The sequence below is a fragment of the Charadrius vociferus genome, unplaced genomic scaffold (genome assembly GCF_000708025.1).
Source record: "Charadrius vociferus isolate BGI_N301 unplaced genomic scaffold, ASM70802v2 scaffold461, whole genome shotgun sequence".
NCBI classification, from domain to species: Eukaryota; Metazoa; Chordata; class Aves; order Charadriiformes; family Charadriidae; genus Charadrius; species Charadrius vociferus.
The window spans coordinates 3,093-12,570 of record NW_009647020.1 but is presented as its reverse complement, the minus strand read 5'-3'; the positions used below and the strand labels follow the sequence as shown (position 1 = coordinate 12,570).

Genomic DNA, 9,478 nt, shown 5'->3' with positions numbered 1-9,478 from the left:
ACGGGTAATTAACGACAGAACGAGAGGGAACGGCTTCAAGCTCCAACAGGGGAGATTTAGACTGACCGTTAGGAAAGAATTTTTCACGGAAAGAGCGGTCGGGCACTGGAATAGGCTGCCCGGGGAGGGGGTGGAGTCCCCATCCCTGGAGGTGTTGAAGAGCCGTTTCGATGCGGTGTTGGGGGATATGGTGTAGGGGAGAACTTTGTAGAGGAGGGCGGATGGTTGGACTCGATGATCCCCAGGGTCTCTTCCAACCCAGACAATTCTATGAGTCTACAAAACAAAGCGTTTTTTGAGTCTCTAGGAGCAGAATACACGAATCCTTTCGCAGATGCTGCTTAAAGACTTAACAGTAAGAGATGCCGGTTGTATCCGATGTAGGATTTGCATGTTCATACTGCTCCTTGTTGGTCTTTCCTTACCCGCCCCATTTCACCTCGAGATCCCTGAGAGCACATGGTTTTTTCAGTAAATTAAAGCATTTTGAAATTGGTTGAGCAGCAGGGCGGCAGTGAAGCATCCTTGTAGCTGCCAAATAAGGAACGTTAGTCCTGAACAGCATGCGGACTTCACATGTTGTTGTTACGTCCAGAATAACCGAGAATCATAGAATGGTTTAGGTTGGAAGGAACCTTGAAGATCATGGAGTTCCAACCCCCTGCCCTGGGCAGGGACACCTCCCACCAGCCCAGGTTGCTCCAAGCCCCGTCCAACCTGGCCTTGAACACCTCCAGGGATGGGGCAGACACAGCTTCTCGGGGCAACCTGCCCCAGGGGATCACCACCCGCACAGCCAAGAATTTCTTCCCAATATCTCATCCAAATCTCCCCTCTGTCAGTGTCAAAGCGTTCCCCTTGGTCCCACAGCTCCCCTCTCTGATGCAGAGTCCCTCCCCAGCTCTCCTGGAGACCCTTTAGGCACTGGAAGGGGCTCTGAGGTCTCCTCGGAGCCTTCTCTTCTCCAGGCTGAACCCCCCAACTCTCCCAGCCTGTCCTCCCAGCAGAGGGGCTCCAGCCCTCCCAGCATCTCCGGGGCCTCCTCTGGCCCCGCTCCAACAGCTCCGTGTCCTTCTGCTGTTGGGACCCCCCGAGCTGGAGGCAGCACCGCAGGGGGGTCTCCCCAGAGCAGAGCAGAGCGCAGCAGAGGGGCACAATCCCCCCCTAAGGTGACGAAAGGTCCTAGTTTGAGCACAAGAGGAAACATGGAGAGGTATTCTTGCTGTAAAATACTTAAGAGATTTCTCCGACCTAAATGCTACCAAACGATCCTAACGGTGTCATAACTGTTCTTCATTTTAGGCAGCCTTGGAAATAACAGAAATAAACAAGTTAACGGCACAAGTTATCCAGACTCCTTTAAAAATCATCAGGAAAGGTCAGTTTGTTTCAAGCGTTGCGATGAGTTTGGCGAGATGAAAGCATGCCACGATTTACATCCTGTGAATAATAATTCAGTCCTTAATATACCCCTCGATATATTTAAAGGCGGGAAAATACTCCTGCGTTTCTCCCTGCTATCTGCAGTAGCCCTACTTAACTTTATGAAAGCAGTCAAAAGAAGGCTTTGGTCAGGGCAGTAATCTCTCCGGATTACATTGGAATTTGGATTTCGGAAGCAAATGGTTGCCAAAAACCCTTGTAGGTGTTTGCTCTTTACCTCAGCTGCTAACTAATAATGTGAAGTTATTTGTTTTCAACTCAGCTAACGCTTTCTCTTTCTAGCGGAAAAATCGGAACTGGATATCGAAGCTATCGAAGAAGAAGGAGAAGGAGAGCCTCCTTTGCTTCCTCCAGCAACGAAACCCCACAACAGCCAGTGTCTTCCAGAGCTAGACGCTGAAAACATTAATCCGAGAACTGGAAAGGTAAAGAGCTGCTCTTCGCGATGACGTTATTCCCAAGATATAAACTGCTTTCTGAGGTGATGCCTGTGGTCATATATCTTTCCAGGATCCTTTGAGAGGGACTTCGAAACAGGTATCGCTTCCCGAAACGCCTAGCGAAAGGGGAAGGTCACAGAAACATGTGTGGTGTTTCTTTCTGGACTCTTGTGCCGTAAAAAGGAGCGTGTTGGGCCGAACGTTTTGTATGGAAGCGTTTGTCTGTTGTGGACTCGGCTCTCGCGCGATAGCCAATAACTGATTTGGTGAGGAACGTGTCTTTCAGGTGAAGGCGTCCACTAAGAAAGCGCCGGTGTCCAGGAGCAGGAGAGCCCCTTCGGCGAGAGTGAAGCGCATGAGTAAAAGGTAATAGGGAATGTCTTTTTCACCGAGTTTCCGAAATGGAGAAGAAGTGTATTAGAGCGCTACTGCGACTCAGAGTCTCCGAAATGGAGAAGTGTATTAGAGCGCTACTGCGACTCAGAGTCTCCGAAATGGAGAAGAAGTGTATTAGAGCGCTACTGCGACTCAGAGTCTCCGAAATGGAGAAGAGGTGTATTAGAGCGCTACTGCGACTCAGAGTCTCCGAAATGGAGAAGAAGTGTATTAGAGCGCTACTGCGACTCAGAGTCTCCGAAATGGAGAAGAAGTGTATTAGAGCGCTACTGCGACTCAGAGTCTCCGAAATGGAGAAGAAGTGTATTAGAGCGCTACTGCGACTCAGAGTCTCCGAAATGGAGAAGAAGTGTATTAGAGCGCTACTGCGACTCAGAGTCTCCGAAATGGAGAAGAAGTGTATTAGAGCGCTACTGCGACTCAGAGTCTCCGAAATGGAGAAGAAGTGTATTAGAGCGCTACTGCGACTCAGAGTCTCCGAAATGGAGAAGAAGTGTATTAGAGCGCTACTGCGACTCAGAGTCTCCGAAATGGAGAAGAAGTGTATTAGAGCGCTACTGCGACTCAGAGTCTCCGAAATGGAGAAGAAGTGTATTAGAGCGCTACTGCGACTCAGAGTCTCCGAAATGGAGAAGAAGTGTATTAGAGCGCTACTGCGACTCAGAGTCTCCGAAATGGAGAAGAAGTGTATTAGAGCGCTACTGCGACTCAGAGTCTCCGAAATGGAGAAGAAGTGTATTAGAGCGCTACTGCGACTCAGAGTCTCCGAAATGGAGAAGAAGTGTATTAGAGCGCTACTGCGACTCAGAGTCTCCGAAATGGAGAAGAAGTGTATTAGAGCGCTACTGCGACTCAGAGTCTCCGAAATGGAGAAGAAGTGTATTAGAGCGCTACTGCGACTCAGAGTCTCCGAAATGGAGAAGAAGTGTATTAGAGCGCTACTGCGACTCAGAGTCTCCGAAATGGAGAAGAAGTGTATTAGAGCGCTACTGCGACTCAGAGTCTCCGAAATGGAGAAGAAGTGTATTAGAGCGCTACTGCGACTCAGAGTCTCCGAAATGGAGAAGAAGTGTATTAGAGCGCTACTGCGACTCAGAGTCTCCGAAATGGAGAAGAAGTGTATTAGAGCGCTACTGCGACTCAGAGTCTCCGAAATGGAGAAGAAGTGTATTAGAGCGCTACTGCGACTCAGAGTCTCCGAAATGGAGAAGAAGTGTATTAGAGCGCTACTGCGACTCAGAGTCTCCGAAATGGAGAAGAAGTGTATTAGAGCGCTACTGCGACTCAGAGTCTCCGAAATGGAGAAGAAGTGTATTAGAGCGCTACTGCGACTCAGAGTCTCCGAAATGGAGAAGAAGTGTATTAGAGCGCTACTGCGACTCAGAGTCTCCGAAATGGAGAAGAAGTGTATTAGAGCGCTACTGCGACTCAGAGTCTCCGAAATGGAGAAGAAGTGTATTAGAGCGCTACTGCGACTCAGAGTCTCCGAAATGGAGAAGAAGTGTATTAGAGCGCTACTGCGACTCAGAGTCTCCGAAATGGAGAAGAAGTGTATTAGAGCGCTACTGCGACTCAGAGTCTCCGAAATGGAGAAGAAGTGTATTAGAGCGCTACTGCGACTCAGAGTCTCCGAAATGGAGAAGAAGTGTATTAGAGCGCTACTGCGACTCAGAGTCTCCGAAATGGAGAAGAAGTGTATTAGAGCGCTACTGCGACTCAGAGTCTCCGAAATGGAGAAGAAGTGTATTAGAGCGCTACTGCGACTCAGAGTCTCCGAAATGGAGAAGAAGTGTATTAGAGCGCTACTGCGACTCAGAGTCTCCGAAATGGAGAAGAAGTGTATTAGAGCGCTACTGCGACTCAGAGTCTCCGAAATGGAGAAGAAGTGTATTAGAGCGCTACTGCGACTCAGAGTCTCCGAAATGGAGAAGAAGTGTATTAGAGCGCTACTGCGACTCAGAGTCTCCGAAATGGAGAAGAAGTGTATTAGAGCGCTACTGCGACTCAGAGTCTCCGAAATGGAGAAGAAGTGTATTAGAGCGCTACTGCGACTCAGAGTCTCCGAAATGGAGAAGAAGTGTATTAGAGCGCTACTGCGACTCAGAGTCTCCGAAATGGAGAAGAAGTGTATTAGAGCGCTACTGCGACTCAGAGTCTCCGAAATGGAGAAGAAGTGTATTAGAGCGCTACTGCGACTCAGAGTCTCCGAAATGGAGAAGAAGTGTATTAGAGCGCTACTGCGACTCAGAGTCTCCGAAATGGAGAAGAAGTGTATTAGAGCGCTACTGCGACTCAGAGTCTCCGAAATGGAGAAGAAGTGTATTAGAGCGCTACTGCGACTCAGAGTCTCCGAAATGGAGAAGAAGTGTATTAGAGCGCTACTGCGACTCAGAGTCTCCGAAATGGAGAAGAAGTGTATTAGAGCGCTACTGCGACTCAGAGTCTCCGAAATGGAGAAGAAGTGTATTAGAGCGCTACTGCGACTCAGAGTCTCCGAAATGGAGAAGAAGTGTATTAGAGCGCTACTGCGACTCAGAGTCTCCGAAATGGAGAAGAAGTGTATTAGAGCGCTACTGCGACTCAGAGTCTCCGAAATGGAGAAGAAGTGTATTAGAGCGCTACTGCGACTCAGAGTCTCCGAAATGGAGAAGAAGTGTATTAGAGCGCTACTGCGACTCAGAGTCTCCGAAATGGAGAAGAAGTGTATTAGAGCGCTACTGCGACTCAGAGTCTCCGAAATGGAGAAGAAGTGTATTAGAGCGCTACTGCGACTCAGAGTCTCCGAAATGGAGAAGAAGTGTATTAGAGCGCTACTGCGACTCAGAGTCTCCGAAATGGAGAAGAAGTGTATTAGAGCGCTACTGCGACTCAGAGTCTCCGAAATGGAGAAGAAGTGTATTAGAGCGCTACTGCGACTCAGAGTCTCCGAAATGGAGAAGAAGTGTATTAGAGCGCTACTGCGACTCAGAGTCTCCGAAATGGAGAAGAAGTGTATTAGAGCGCTACTGCGACTCAGAGTCTCCGAAATGGAGAAGAAGTGTATTAGAGCGCTACTGCGACTCAGAGTCTCCGAAATGGAGAAGAAGTGTATTAGAGCGCTACTGCGACTCAGAGTCTCCGAAATGGAGAAGAAGTGTATTAGAGCGCTACTGCGACTCAGAGTCTCCGAAATGGAGAAGAAGTGTATTAGAGCGCTACTGCGACTCAGAGTCTCCGAAATGGAGAAGAAGTGTATTAGAGCGCTACTGCGACTCAGAGTCTCCGAAATGGAGAAGTGTATTAGAGCGCTACTGCGACTCAGAGTCTCCGAAATGGAGAAGAAGTGTATTAGAGCGCTACTGCGACTCAGAGTCTCCGAAATGGAGAAGAAGTGTATTAGAGCGCTACTGCGACTCAGAGTCTCCGAAATGGAGGAGAAGTGTATTAGAGCGCTACTGCGACTCAGAGTCTCCGAAATGGAGGAGAAGTGTATTAGAGCGCTACTGCGACTCAGAGTCTCCGAAATGGAGAAGAAGTGTATTAGAGCGCTACTGCGACTCAGAGTCTCCGAAATGGAGAAGAAGTGTATTAGAGCGCTACTGCGACTCAGAGTCTCCGAAATGGAGAAGAAGTGTATTAGAGCGCTACTGCGACTCAGAGTCTCCGAAATGGAGAAGAAGTGTATTAGAGCGCTACTGCGACTCAGAGTCTCCGAAATGGAGAAGAAGTGTATTAGAGCGCTACTGCGACTCAGAGTCTCCGAAATGGAGAAGTGTATTAGAGCGCTACTGCGACTCAGAGTCTCCGAAATGGAGAAGAAGTGTATCAGAGCGCTACTGCGACTCAGAGTCTCCGAAATGGAGAAGAAGTGTATTAGAGCGCTACTGCGACTCAGAGTCTCCGAAATGGAGAAGTGTATTAGAGCGCTACTGCGACTCAGAGTCTCCGAAATGGAGAAGTGTATTAGAGCGCTACTGCGACTCAGAGTCTCCGAAATGGAGAAGAAGTGTATTAGAGCGCTACTGCGACTCAGAGTCTCCGAAAAGGAGAATGATGTACAGTGGTACCGTAACTCTTCGCTGGAATGGAGTGTGTTTAGCAGTCCGGGTGATGTAGTTGTTCGCACTATGGGGAAAAATCGGTGGTCAGCGCATGAAGGACGGGCAACTTTCTCTCCTGTGCTGTCCGGCTGTCCCCAGCTTCCGGGTTTACCTTTGATTAGTACGAAGCTCCGGTTTTCTGTGGCGATAACCTCATTCAAGTCGTCGATAAGAGAGTGCTTCTACGTTTGTTAAACGTATTCTGATGAGGAGATGTTTATTTCCCTTTCACAGATCGAGCAGAACCAACTTCGTCACTCCGGCTGCTGGTAGAGTTGTTGACCTCTGTGCTCCGGGAGGTACCTCCGTGGTCACAACCAAATTTGATTCCAGGTTTGTATCCCGTTAAATGTCTCTTTTAATTTCTCGTATAGGGGAGCGCTTTACCATTTGCTTTCTGGATCTGTCTGTCGCCTATTTGCAGCCTAATCCTGAGCGTCTCTCTCAACCCGAAATGAAAGACTTTGACTCAAAGCGCTTCGAGGAATTGCAGTGAAGTTTACTTACCTATAACTTTTTTTTGTTTCAGAGTTTTCAAGACACCGGGTTTGCGCATACCCGCGGTCAATGAACGCGTTTACACCATCTCCGCCAACGGCAGCCCCCTCGCTGACAGCAACGATATCTTCATTACAGTCCCTGTTGGAGGAGGGGAGGTAAATCGCAGAATTTTCAGAGCTGGAAGGGACCTCCAGAGCTCACCCAGTCCCACCCCCCTGCTAAAGCAGGACTGCCCAGAGCACATCGCTCAGGACTGCATCCAGGCGGGTCTTGAAAACCTCCAGAGAGGGACTCCCCCCCCCCCTGGGCAGCCTGTGCCAGCGCTCTGTCACCCCAACCCTAAAGAAGTTCTTCCCTCTGTTGGAACGGAACTTCCTCTGCTCCACCTTGTGCCCACTGCCCCTCGTCCTGTCACTGGGAACCACCGAGAAGAGTCTGGCTCCATCCTCCTCCAACCCCCCTTTAGATACGTGTATGCCATAATAAGGTCTCCCCTCAGCCTTCTCCTCTCCAGGCTAAAGAGTCCCAGCGCTCTCAGCCTCTCCTCATACGGGAGATGCTCCAATCCCTCAGTCATCTTGGTTGCCCTTCGCTGGACTCTCTCCAGCAGTTCCCTGTCCCTCTGGAACTGGGGAGCCCAAAACTGGACGCAGTATTCCAGTTGTGGCCTCACCAGTGCCGACTACAGGGGGAGAATGACCTCCCTCCACCTACTGGCCACACTCTTCCCTACGCAGCCCAGGATTCCATTGGCCTTTTTGGCAACAAGGGCACACTGCTGGCTCATGGACAATTTACTATCTACCAGGTCCCCCAGATCCTTCTCCTCCTCCCAGCAGGTCCACCCCTAACCTATACTGGTGCCCAGCACTCTTCCTCCCCAGAGTGCAGGACCTTGCACTTGCTCTTGTTGAACCTCATGAGGTTCCTCTCTGCCCAGCTCTCCAGCTTGGCCAGGTCACGCTGGACGGCAGCGCGGCCCTCTGGAGAGTCAGCCACCCCTCCCAGTTTGGTATCATCAGCGAACGTGCTGAGGATACACTCTGTCCCCTCATCCGGGTCGTTAATGAACATATTAAACAAAATCGGACCGAGGATCGACCCCTGGGGGACACCACCGCTTACAGTCCTCCAACTTGACTTCAGAAACTTGAAGCTGTACGATCTCTGCCCAAGGGAGAGCTTGTAACTTCTTGGGGCCTTCACCGGTTTCAGGTCATCCACTCTCCTCTCTTTAGTTGTGCCGCTGCAGTTTATCAGGGGATCGATGGAGCTTTAGAAGAACCTTGGAAGATGACTTTTTTTTTATTTTTTTAGTTCAGAGTGGGAGCTGGTCCCAGCAGAACGTGGAATGACGTTTCGCTGTGCGTTTCAGTAACGTTGAAAGCAGCTTCTGTTGGCGGTAATGCGTTAAGGCACCGCCAGGAAGGCGTCCGATGAGCTTCTGGTCGAGCTGAATGTATTTCTCTACCTGTGTGTGGTCTCCTAGTGTGCTCGGATTCTTTTCCGTTCGTTTTTCTCCTGTTACTGGCTGCCACAGCTGGCCAAACAGAAACCCCAAGATTTGGGTTTGTTGGTTTATTTATTTATTTTTATTTTTTTTTTTCCCTCCCCCACAGAGCATTCGTTTAACAGCAAGTGATTTGACGAAGAAGAATCTCCTTCATCTGAATCCGGAGGCCCAGGGAATTATGAAGAAGCTGTCGGTGAGTCTGTGTATTTTTGTACGTCGTCACCCGAAGCTGTAAGGCGGTGTCGTCACTCCCGTGTTCGTCAGTGGACTGTTGACCTGGAATAGAAACTTCTTATTTCCCCCCCGCCCCGAATTACCGTGTATTTTGGCTCGTGTCGCTGGTCTGGAAGAAGCACGAAGTGAGAAGAGGGAGCAGTGACGCCGCATCCAGCCTAAACCAAACCGCGGGTAAACCCCGCACTTCGTGGAAAACCAACTGCGGTCAATGTTTTGAACAACTGAATCAACACTGAAAGCGTCTCCTACTTCAGCAGCAGTTGTAAGTGGGTTTGGGATAGCGGAGTGTCTCTACCGATTAATTTCTCTCTCTTTCCAGGTTCGTCTCGCGCAAGCTTGCAGCGGTGCAAAAACCTACAGATGAAACTCGGTGAATGCAGACATCCATACGGAACGTTACGTTTAGGGCTGCTGCCTTTAGTTCTCATTCGAATTTGTGTCTTCCGTTATGTTACGGAATAGAATGGAAGTTAAAAACTAAATTTTCTACCTATAATGTGTAATGGGATTAGAATAAATGGCGCTTTTTTATTATTATTCAGAAAATAAACCACTTTCTTTCCTATTTCCTCGAAGGTTGAGACCAAGGTAGAATTATTTTGGGCTTGCAGACCAGCGAGCCGGGTGGAGAGGCTGCTCTGGTGTCTCGCGTAAGACGTAAGCGGTGGACACAATCCACTGGAGTTTATATCTCTCTTGGCAAAGACAGCAACAGCTCCCACTCGTCGCGCTTCCTTCCGGGCACGTAGTTCCTCTGCAGACGTGCTTCAAAGGTGATGACGATCTCGGTGGGATACCTGAGGTACCTGACAGCAAGTTACCAGCGCCTGGGACTAAATGGAAAGCCGCTTGGAGTTCGCGGTGCCGCC

At 49.5% G+C, this 9,478-nt stretch overlaps 1 protein-coding gene across 1 annotated transcript in view; it reads left to right on the top strand.

The window, feature by feature from the left end:
- Positions 1–8,973, top strand: part of CDCA8 (cell division cycle associated 8) — a 19,233-nt gene extending 10,260 nt beyond the window's left edge. Inside the window, exons 3-9 of the mRNA XM_009895481.1 lie at positions 1,303–1,378; positions 1,726–1,868; positions 2,170–2,249; positions 6,593–6,691; positions 6,888–7,014; positions 8,479–8,565; positions 8,929–8,973. Of these exons, the coding sequence (XP_009893783.1) occupies positions 1,303–1,378; positions 1,726–1,868; positions 2,170–2,249; positions 6,593–6,691; positions 6,888–7,014; positions 8,479–8,565; positions 8,929–8,973 (657 nt within the window). The remainder of the gene's footprint in view (positions 1–1,302; positions 1,379–1,725; positions 1,869–2,169; positions 2,250–6,592; positions 6,692–6,887; positions 7,015–8,478; positions 8,566–8,928) is intronic.
- Positions 8,974–9,478: the final 505 nt, after the last annotated feature.